The 11,266-nt window shown below is 44.8% G+C and overlaps 1 protein-coding gene across 1 annotated transcript in view; it reads left to right on the top strand.

Moving 5' to 3' along the window:
* Positions 1–11,266, top strand: part of SLC45A1 (solute carrier family 45, member 1) — a 13,919-nt gene that overhangs the window by 2,207 nt on the left and 446 nt on the right. Inside the window, exons 2-7 of the mRNA XM_009333473.1 lie at positions 2,914–3,326; positions 4,371–4,463; positions 4,926–5,150; positions 6,201–6,940; positions 9,196–9,349; positions 10,492–10,668. Of these exons, the coding sequence (XP_009331748.1) occupies positions 2,914–3,326; positions 4,371–4,463; positions 4,926–5,150; positions 6,201–6,940; positions 9,196–9,349; positions 10,492–10,668 (1,802 nt within the window). The remainder of the gene's footprint in view (positions 1–2,913; positions 3,327–4,370; positions 4,464–4,925; positions 5,151–6,200; positions 6,941–9,195; positions 9,350–10,491; positions 10,669–11,266) is intronic.

Genomic DNA, 11,266 nt, shown 5'->3' with positions numbered 1-11,266 from the left:
GTTTGGGAGGCGGCGGCCCTCGCGCTGGGTCAGGGTCAGGGTTAGGGTTGGCCTTTCCCCGGAACTCTGATGTCTGGGATGTGTTTGGAGCCCTCTGTACCCACCACGAAAAAAGCGGGACCAGATTCTGCCAAAGAAGGAAAACCTCATTTTCGGCGTAGAGGTGCCCAGGAGGAACGGTGATGGCCAGTCCCTGCCTGCCACACGTTGGCTGTGTGCACACGTTTGACTGTGCAGATAGCAGGCGGCAGAGCCAGCTTTGCCGAGGCCCTGCAGGTTGAGATGCGCAGCTGTTGGCATAACAAACGTCGAGTGCCAAAAGTTGCAAATAGCTATTGGCAGTGAAAGCTAACAGCCACGTAATTGTTTTCCACGTTGAAGGAGAGATTTCCTGCTTTGAAGCTTTTGTGATCACAGGGTAGATTCAGCTGAGGACAGGCTTAAGTCCTTTGAAGAGGTCCTTTGAAGACACCCTCTGGTGAAGAATTGATTCAGAAGTTGAGAAAAATGGGCAATGAGGAATATAGACTTAGCTCACAGTTTTACGCTGACTTTCTGCTGCGCTGGTGACATGCTGTCAATAATAGCCTTTCATTCCAAGTAATTGCAGATCACCACGCATAGTTTTGAGCCAAGCAGAGGAGTTCTTTCCTTCTGTCACTAAAATGTTGCCACTTACGACTTGTGATACAATCTCTTTGTAATGTACAGTACAGAGCAGGAAGGATAAAGGAGGATCTGGTATGAAATGAAACTAATAGATGAATATAGGGTGGTCAACACCCTGGGTGCAAACGGCAAGGTGTATCAGTTGTGAAGGGGAGTGCTAGCACAGTTGTATTGTCATGTTTCTGTGAAAGGGTCGTTAGAGCATCTGTCGTGAATCTGACTGGGGTTTCATTACATCTTTTTTCTAGCATCTGTCTCCTAATTTTTAACAAATTCTCATCGTGAGGGAATTATTTTCACCTGAAGGCTGATAAAGGTACTCCTGCAAAGTAAGTGCTCTGCTTATGAAAGACATAAGTCATAAGAAGTTTTCAGTAATTTGTGGAAACGGTGTCAAGGGGAACACCAGTGCAGGCATCTTCACAAAGTCTCCATACGCTTCTCCTTCTGTTGGTCTATCTAGGGGACTTTGTGTCTAATGAGCTTTCCCAACAAAATGCATCCTGCTTGTTGGTGCCTTGTGAGAAGGGGGTTGTCAAGGCGCGTAATTACAGTTACGGTTTGCTTGTTCTTCTCTCTTAGGTGGTATGCATCTTGGTCTGAAGAGGAGCAGTCCTGACGAAACCTGTGGTACGATGTTAGTAATACTTCAGTAGACGTCTTCTCTCACCCTTCCTTTTCCCCCTCAGGCCCCAAATACAGTCAACTTAACCCAACTGTGGTCTTTTGTGAGGTGCTTGGCATTCAATTTTGCATTGTGCAATGTCTCTCTCTGGATGCTTGCGTGGAGCTGGGGATCGTTCTGTGTAGGGCATCATCCCACCATGCTTAACAACTGTTGCATCAGCATGATGGTAAACGTGGGTTTACAGAATTCTGCTTTTGATAATAGTTGGGGATATGCAGCAAAGAATGGTGTTGTGTAGACTGATGGCTACAGGAAGAAAGACAGGTGTGTGAAATGCACTGGAGGAAGTAGCAGAAAACGGGAGACTTGTGGGAGTTCTGTACAGCCAAAGTAGCAGAACAGCTGGGAGTCTTTTCCCCGGGGGAACTGTAAACAAAAAAGTAAGAGATTTGTTTTGCTTACTAGTGTGCAGCTGTGAGGGTTTTCCTAAAGAGGCATGGGGTGATGTGGAGCTATCTTTGTGCAGCAGCAGCCTTTGGTCTGTGGGCAAGAAAGCATAAAGAAAAGGCCAGATTTCACTTACGAGCTGTTTCCATTTCTAGCAACAAGAGGCAAGAAATCACATGTGGTTCATTAATTCAGCAGATCTGTCAGCATCTATCCTGAGATGCTATTTTGGAACCTGTTTGGCTGTTTTACCCACCACAGTATGTTCACATGCTACAGGAGTGATTCTGGTGACGCCCGAGGAGGCTGTTCAGCACTTGAATGCCATTAATCTCTGAGAGAGGAGTAGAAGTGCTGAGGGTGGCTTGTGGGGTATGTATCTTCTTCTCAGGAATTAGTTTGAAACTTCTAATTCCTGCACTGAAAAATGGTATCAACATCTGGTTCCAAGCGTATTTGTTGTCAGCTGACCTCATCCAGGTGTTCAGCTTGTGTAGTCTGAACTTAAAAAACACATTCTTTGAGTGCTCCAGTAAAGTTTTATGGACATAGAACCAGCAAGAAGCAGACAATCAGACCCTGTCCTTGCAACACAGTGTCTCTGCTGAATTCAGGAATGTAAATAGGAAGAAAACCAAGCTCAGTCATTGCAAAAAAAGTTTTGCCTTAAGCCTTGGCCTCAGCACAGGCATCAGGAATGGTAGGATCAGTACCGAAAGGTGATTTCACATTGCAGCAGGGGTCTGGATCTGCAGCCGAGCCACAGCTTTGCTTTATTGTAAACTTAGACTGAGGTCATGATTCATCTTACTTTAGCTTGAATGAATTGCAGATAAACATAAACCCATTGCTGTTACGGGAACTCCTGGGAAGTGTGATGTGTCTGACTACTTATTGTTTTAAATATTTCAATCTTAATCCCCGATGATGGCAGGCAATGCCTAGGTAACCAAGATAGGATCTCAGGTGTCTCATTTGTGCAAAGATGGAGGAGACATGCCCATAAAACATATATGCCTCGTGTCAAGAGATGGAGAGAAAAGGTTGTAGCTAATACGAAGGCTGCACTCAGTATGTGAAATGTTGAGAAATGGCTTGAACTTCAGTAAATGAAATTAAGTAAAGTTTTTCTTACTCAACCATTTTATTCTGAGCTATTTTTCTTCCAGACGCCTACCCATGATGATTCCACCATCTGCAACAACCCCTGTCAGCGATGCTGCACTCTTACCAAGCATGGCTTCTCAGGAAATCTGGAGGTCACAAGTTCCAGGCTATTCTGGATCGGTCACACGGCACATAAGTCATCGGGCCAATAACTTCAAGAGACATCCGAAAAGGAGAAAACACATCCGCCCTTCGCCGCCACCACCGCCAAATACTCCATGTCCTATTGATTTGATTGACTTTGGGGATCTCCAGCCTCAGAGGTCTTTCCTAGAACTCCTGTTTAATGGGTGCATTCTCTTTGGACTCGAGTTCAGCTATGCCATGGAAACAGCCTATGTTACCCCTGTGCTGCTTCAGATGGGGCTTCCAGACCAACTGTATGGAATGGTGTGGTTCATCAGCCCTATATTAGGTAACTTTTCTTTACGCTATTTGTTCCCTCTTGTTTTTTCCACTACACGGGGGTTATACGTTTTTGTTTTCTCTACCTCAGCTGTTCACAAGCATATTCTTTGTGCTCTTGAGGTTAAGAAGCACTAGCCATAATTTTAGACAACCGAATGGAGAATAATTCTTGCTGTGTCTTGCCTGAAATGGGCCTGGTGTGTTCAAAATATCTGTTCTTTTAATGGCTTCTCATTCTCTTACATCTTGTGCAAGGGTAAGCTTTGGTTACTCCGCTACTATATTTAGAAACTAGCAAAAGAAGTTCGGTGTATCCATTTATGTCCATATGAAAAAAAGCATACAGAGACAGTTCTCAGGGTGTATCAAAAAAAACAGAGTGGGACTGCCTTCTCCTATTTAACTTTCTGAAACAAACGAGGTGTTCCAATAATGAAAGACCGTCAACTACTGCTGTTACGGTCATTGGATTTCTTGCCTTAGCATGGAGGCAGGGCTGGGAGCGTATGCATTACTATGGGAAGAACCATAGGATGGGCTATTACCACTTGGAAACTTTGTTCTGCGTGTTCTTGTACTCATGAGATATGCTTCAGAAGAAGAGAGTAGATAGGCCCCTACTCACAGGCTGGCCTAGACTAATGCAGGCATTTTTCCAACTCACATGTTTGGTTCCTGCTATCTTCCAAGCTAATTCTGCAGGGGATCTCCCATCTAAGATGGGGTAAATGAAATAGCTTGTAAGGAACAGAGTCCTTTAGAACATAAAACTGTTGTACTCTTACTCTTCGCCTGATGTCAAACTCTGCTGTATTAACGATGCAGAGTGAACTGCCATGACAGTGAGCAGCAGCACATTACATTATTCAGTCCCCCACCTGGGAAATGCCAGGAAGTACGCTGTGTGTGCACCTGGGTGACTAGTACTGACTGCGGATATCACTATGCCATGGTGTCCTGCCTTTAACTGCCTTTTAAGCTACCTATTTTAACTCCCCCATGAAACAGGCTTGTAGAAAAATGCTATTTATTGGTGATTTCTTTTTTCTAGGGTTCTTGCTACAGCCTTTGCTGGGGGCCTGGAGTGACAGATGCACATCAAGATTTGGGAGGAGAAGACCTTTCATTCTGGTCTTAGCAGTAGGTGCGTCTTTTAGAAATGATGGGCATAATAACACCTGCAAAGTAGAAACGTTGCACATCTCTCTTCTGTGACATCCCCTGTGGCACTAGGCTGAACAAAATGCCTCTGAAGTGTTGGGTATTGTGGGTCTGAAGAAGGTGGTGAGTGGCGCCGAGGTGACGCTTTGGCAGCCGGAGATCCACACATAAAAGCTTCTCTTCTCAGAGTCTGAAGAGATGATGTTTTGAGGGCCAAGAATGTTTTTCTTTGGCCAAAACCAACTCCAGACGTGTAAGCTTGAACAGTGGAAAAGGATTATGTATATCCTATAAGCTGTGCTTATTCCCCAGGCTGTGGTGATCTGAACAAGAGCAATAGTGCTTGCCACAAGACTGTGCAGGTAGTATGCTTTTAGAGCATGGAGCGATGCAGGTTTTTTTGCTTAAAAGCAGTCGATTGATTTTGATTTGGTTTTATTTCCAGGAGCATTGCTCGGGCTCTCACTTATGCTGAATGGCAAAGATATAGGGAGTGCCTTGTCTGACGCTGCAAATAACCACAAATGGGGGATCATTCTTACAGTCTGTGGTGTTGTCCTCATGGACTTCAGCGCAGATTCAGCAGACAATCCCAGTCACGCCTACATGATGGATGTATGCAGCCCAGTGGATCAAGACAGGGGACTCAACATCCACGCTTTGTTAGCAGGTATGCTTTCTTGGTGCTTCCTGGGTGATGTGAACCCTAAGTAAACAACCCCTGATGTGAGAAAACAGAGTTTAAATCACTGATCTTTTCTTGTATAAGCATAATAAATGAATACCTGGAGAAGTAGCGCTAATTAACTTCGAAAACGAACTTCTGCTCACTGCAAAAGGCTTTTGTAACTACCAAAAGTCAAACAAGACACAGTCCTGGGTTGTTCATCTGAAGGTCCCTCACATCATTTATAACACCTATGGAAACAAAATTATCCCTTGAGGGAGGAGGTTTGGCTTCCTGCAGGTGTGGAAAATGCCTTTTTTAGTCACTCTGTTGGAGGGGAAATTGCATACTGGGCGCTATGATCCCTCATTGCTGCCATCTTCAATTGCTGTACTACCCTAGCCTAGTTTTCCTCTCCATCAGGAGACTGTTTCACGCTCTTGAATGTGTTTGTAAGAAAGAAAGGATAGTGTCATAAGGCTTTCACCATGTGAATGGAGTGAGAGAGGTATCTGGTGTGCTCAGAACTTCCCTGTTCATCGGTAGTAATGCAGTAGCAGTTTTGTTTGCTGGGTAATGAGCTTGGTACGCTTCTGAAGTGATTCGGTCTGTCTTGGACGCAGTTAGATCTGTGTTCCTCTAACTGAGTGAGGAAAATGGATTTTCACTTACTTTCAGGAAAACAGTCTTAGCTGACTGATTGCAGAGCCTTGCCACGAGGCTGGTGGACACTTCCATTTTACGGACTAATATAGCTGAAGGTAAAATGGTTTGTTCTTGGCAAAGAAAGAACTACCATTTTTAGTTATTTGTATCATCACTTTTACAGCTCTGACCTTCTCCCTCTTTCTGTACCATGTTTGTACATCCAGACTGTCCTTGTGGCACAGATAACTGTGTTTATTCCTACATTTGATTTGAAAAGGGGTTGAGTAGTAAACCAGAAGCAACACGTCAGATTCTACTGATGAATCATTAGACAAATGGTGCTGTGCTGCTACGGACTTCCCGGATTGGCTAGGGAAGATAATCTTAGCTCTGTTTTTCCACCAGGTCTTGGAGGTGGCTTTGGTTATGTTGTTGGAGGAATACACTGGGATAAAACCAGTTTTGGAAAAGCTGTGGGAGGGCAGCTTCGCGTCATCTATGTCTTCACCTCAGTTATACTGACTGTCACTACTGTGCTGACTCTAATTAGCATTCCAGAAAGACCCTTAAGGTCCTTTAGCAGGAAGAAAAAGGTGATGAAGAGTCCAAGTCTTCCTCTCCCTCCTTCTCCACCTCTCTTCTTTGAGGAGGGTGTAAATGAAAACTTTGCTTCTCATAACTCAGCTCGCTTATATGCAAGTTTTACGAGTCCTGTTTCCCCTCTGAGCCCACTCACACCCAAATATGGCAGTTTTGTCAGCAGAGACAATTCCTTGATGGGAATTAATGAGTTTGCATCATCATTTGGGACTTCTAATATTGACAGCGTGCTTATAGACTGTTTTACAGGCGGGCACAATAGTTACTTAGCACTTCCAGCTAGCTTGCCCAGGCAGACTGTCAGTGTCAGCTTTCCTCGGGTGCCTGATGGCTGTTACCAAGGAGAAAATGGAGCTCTGGAGCAAGGGGAGAGCAGCATAACGCCGGGGCCTGATGGCGAGGCGCTAAGGGTGGGCTCACTGGATGCGATAAAGCCACAGTCGTCGGGGATCCTGAAAAGACCTCAAACCTTGGCCATTCCAGATATCGTAACAGGACACTGTCCAGAAAATAGCAGAAGAAGAAATGTAACCTTCAGCCAACAGGTAAGGGCAGAAAAACAATTATATGACCATGTAAACCTGAGCATTCATTTAATTTCTTCATATAATTTTAAAAGTGTGATGCACAAATTCATCGTTAAACACTGCTCGTGACAGTTTGCTCATAAAAGTCATTATGGGAACAGCATACCTGCTATGACTTTATGGGTAAAATAGTGGGTAGGATGTGAATTATGACTGGCAGTCTGTCATCTGCCTTTGTTAAGATGGCAGAAATGGGAGCATTCCGCTCTCACCGGGCCATGTGTGAAAGTTAGGTTGGTATTTTTAGCCCTGCTTCACCACCCAGGGAGCTACCACGTGAGAGCAGAAAAAGACACATTTTTATTGAGCCTGTATCTTCCCTTTCCACAGAAATACCTGCAAGATAGGGCCAGGGATAGGATTCTCCCATGAGCTTCTCCTTATGGCAGTCATTACATCTGGTTCCATCAGGGAGGTGAGGTTTCCCTTACCCAGGGATAAGACTCTGACCTCACCTCCCACTGTTGGTGATAACTTGGAATGTCTGAGACCTCTGTATGCTGGCCCATTTTTTTATGATCCGGGATGAGGTAAACTGTCCTCTGTTGGTTGTTTTTTGTTTGGGGTTTTTTTGCTTTGTTTTGTTTTTTTTTGGGGGGTGGGTGGGTGTTTTTTTTATTTGTTTGGTTTGGTTTGGTTTGTTTGTTGCTGTTGCTGTACTTTTACCCAGTTTGTGAGAGCAGACTTTGTTAGGGCCAGGATTTTACATACCGTGCACGTAGAGATCGAGCATCAAGGTTAGCAAGCAATGAGAATGTGTTTCGATTAAAACCAGCCTCTTCTTCCTCGATGTCTCTAAAACTTCAAGAACCAAATTCACCTGAATGTGGGTACAGCTCCTATTAAATGCAATGGAATTTATGCCTTCCCTACGCTAGCATGTGGATGTGGGGGTGGGCTCACTGGATGCGATAAAGCCACAGTCGTCGGGGATCCTGAAAAGACCTCAAACCTTGGCCATTCCAGATATCGTAACAGGACACTGTCCAGAAAATAGCAGAAGAAGAAATGTAACCTTCAGCCAACAGGTAAGGGCAGAAAAACAATTATATGACCATGTAAACCTGAGCATTCATTTAATTTCTTCATATAATTTTAAAAGTGTGATGCACAAATTCATCGTTAAACACTGCTCGTGACAGTTTGCTCATAAAAGTCATTATGGGAACAGCATACCTGCTATGACTTTATGGGTAAAATAGTGGGTAGGATGTGAATTATGACTGGCAGTCTGTCATCTGCCTTTGTTAAGATGGCAGAAATGGGAGCATTCCGCTCTCACCGGGCCATGTGTGAAAGTTAGGTTGGTATTTTTAGCCCTGCTTCACCACCCAGGGAGCTACCACGTGAGAGCAGAAAAAGACACATTTTTATTGAGCCTGTATCTTCCCTTTCCACAGAAATACCTGCAAGATAGGGCCAGGGATAGGATTCTCCCATGAGCTTCTCCTTATGGCAGTCATTACATCTGGTTCCATCAGGGAGGTGAGGTTTCCCTTACCCAGGGATAAGACTCTGACCTCACCTCCCACTGTTGGTGATAACTTGGAATGTCTGAGACCTCTGTATGCTGGCCCATTTTTTTATGATCCGGGATGAGGTAAACTGTCCTCTGTTGGTTGTTTTTTGTTTGGGGTTTTTTTGCTTTGTTTTGTTTTTTTTTGGGGGGTGGGTGGGTGTTTTTTTTATTTGTTTGGTTTGGTTTGGTTTGTTTGTTGCTGTTGCTGTACTTTTACCCAGTTTGTGAGAGCAGACTTTGTTAGGGCCAGGATTTTACATACCGTGCACGTAGAGATCGAGCATCAAGGTTAGCAAGCAATGAGAATGTGTTTCGATTAAAACCAGCCTCTTCTTCCTCGATGTCTCTAAAACTTCAAGAACCAAATTCACCTGAATGTGGGTACAGCTCCTATTAAATGCAATGGAATTTATGCCTTCCCTACGCTAGCATGTGGATGTGGTTGCCAAACACCCTAGTCAAGTGAAGAGTACTGTTTCAAGCTGCAGCGTAGTGCTGCCATTTAACACTTCTTCCAGGGCTGAACTTACAGCGTCACTAAATACACTGTTCTTACTCTCCAAGTCAACATACTGCAGCAGCAGAGTTTAACTTTCAGATGATCAGATAGGTGTGTAGTATTGCATAGGTTTGCTCAAAGGATGTTGGGGTTTTTCTTACTGTGTTTGTTGACCTGGGAGTTCTTATGGTGCAGGTTGCTAATATCTTGCTGAATGGTGTTAAGTATGAGAGCGAGCTGAATGGATCAGGCGAGACCTCTGAGCAACCACTCTCCATGAAACTTCTTTGTTCGACCGTCTGCCAGATGCCCAAGGCTCTTCGTAACCTCTGCATCAACCACTTCCTAGGTATTCAGAAAGTGCCATCTTGCTTTCACCATGAAGTAGTCTACCTCGGGTGAATGTTTTAAAATATTTTATCTATTGCTGCAATGGCTGCTAACTAGAGAGGATGTGATTTGTTTCATACACACTCACCAATAAGGTACTTTCTGGTATTTAATTTCTTAGAATACTGAGAAAGGGGAAAAAAAACCCAACAAAACAGTAAAGCCTACATGCCTAGAAAGGGAATAACAACAGCCTAAATCAGCGCATCTGTTAAATGGAAAGTTTACACCGAGAAACGCCACTGAACCAAGAACTTGAAACTATCAACCTGTTTTGTTTTTTTTTAATGCTCTGAAACTGGCATTACGGAGCAGAAGGATGAGATTAGTTGTATTTCCCTGCTTACACCTGAGACCGGCGTTCCCTTTCCTCCCTTTGACAGTATGTGTATAGGGGTCCCAGAACAGGCCGTGAAGAGGTACGGAACACGACACTGCAGGAGTGCCCGTAACCAGTGCACTGTTACCTTTACTCTTACCAATGCATGACTGATGGTTAGGAGGGGCTTGCAAGCAATCCAGTTTACACAAAATTGGACAGAACGTAACAGGTAGTTAATATTCATTGGCTGTGAAAAGAATTAAAAGATTGCCTGCATCAGTGGCACTGACGCCGGTTTGTGAGTAGGAGTTTTTAACTGTGTCGGAGGTGCTCTAGAGGCTGCAACCATGACATAAGAAGCACTCCTTCCAGTTCTGTGTGGGAGGACAACAGCAACCTGAAACGACTACATGATGAGCCACGCTGTGAAACCAAGCGTTGTGTTCTGTCAAAACCTGAAGGCAGCTCAGACTGCTGTAACGTATTTTTCTGTCTTGCTAAACCAGTATTCTGTGGCCTGCAGTCAGCCTCTAGGATTCCACTTAAGAATTCAAAGGATAAATCTTGGTCTTTAAAATCCTGAACATCTTTGACAAACATTGTAGCATAATGCACGGGGAACAGCAGTCTAGATAAATGTGGCTGAATGTTATGTAATACTCACGTTGCGCAACCTGTCTTCGGTTGTGATTTGTAATATAGCTAATAGCATCCATGTGAGTTTACAAGGGGAAACAGATACTCTGCAATCCTAATAGGTTACTTCTGGCTTCTTTCAGGATGGCTTTCGTTTGAGGGGATGTTACTCTTCTATACCGACTTCATGGGAGAGGTAGTGTTTCAAGGGAATCCAAAAGCACCTCACAACTCAGATGAGTATCAGAAGTACAACGCTGGGGTCACCATGGGCTGCTGGGGAATGTGCATCTATGCATTCAGTGCTGCCTTCTATTCAGGTACTTAGTACAGCCATGTTAGCCACTGCTGTGAGAAAGATGCACCTGCTCCTTAAGCAGTGTTTCTGCAACAAGTAGTCCGACATTTATGTTGCGCATAGCCTACCACATGGCACGAGTGCTGAAGCAGAGTATTCTTTTTCACTGTATTATCTCTGCTAGTTAGCTTGGCCTGCAATGACAGCAGATGAGGTCAGCAGTCCAGTGAAAACACATCTCTGTTAGTATAGTTTCTTTCACAAGCGGCATTTTCAATGTACGTTGAATCCAGAAATACACGCAGCCACCATAGGCACAATTCTGGCGTAGCAGCACTCGGTGCCCGTGTGCCCACGCACCTTGTCGTGTGTGTTGTGTGTCCGCCCCGCACCCCCTTCCCCACCCCCAGCAGTTCCCATTTACCCCTCCAGGACAGGGGACACTGCCAGGCTTCAGCTCTGCTGTGCTCTCCACACAGGTAGGGCAGCAAGGCTGCATTGTGGCAGTGGGATTTGGAAGGGGTCCTTGGCGCTCACGTGCGAGCCACCAGTTACTCAAAGGCGTAACGGTTACCACTGAGATGTGGCTGGCCAACGGGGGGGGCGCAGGGGCTGCAGCA

The sequence above is a fragment of the Pygoscelis adeliae genome, unplaced genomic scaffold (genome assembly GCF_000699105.1).
Source record: "Pygoscelis adeliae isolate BGI_AS28 unplaced genomic scaffold, ASM69910v1 Scaffold370, whole genome shotgun sequence".
In the NCBI taxonomy this organism is placed as follows: domain Eukaryota; kingdom Metazoa; phylum Chordata; class Aves; order Sphenisciformes; family Spheniscidae; genus Pygoscelis; species Pygoscelis adeliae.
This window is presented reverse-complemented; position numbering and strand designations above follow the sequence as displayed.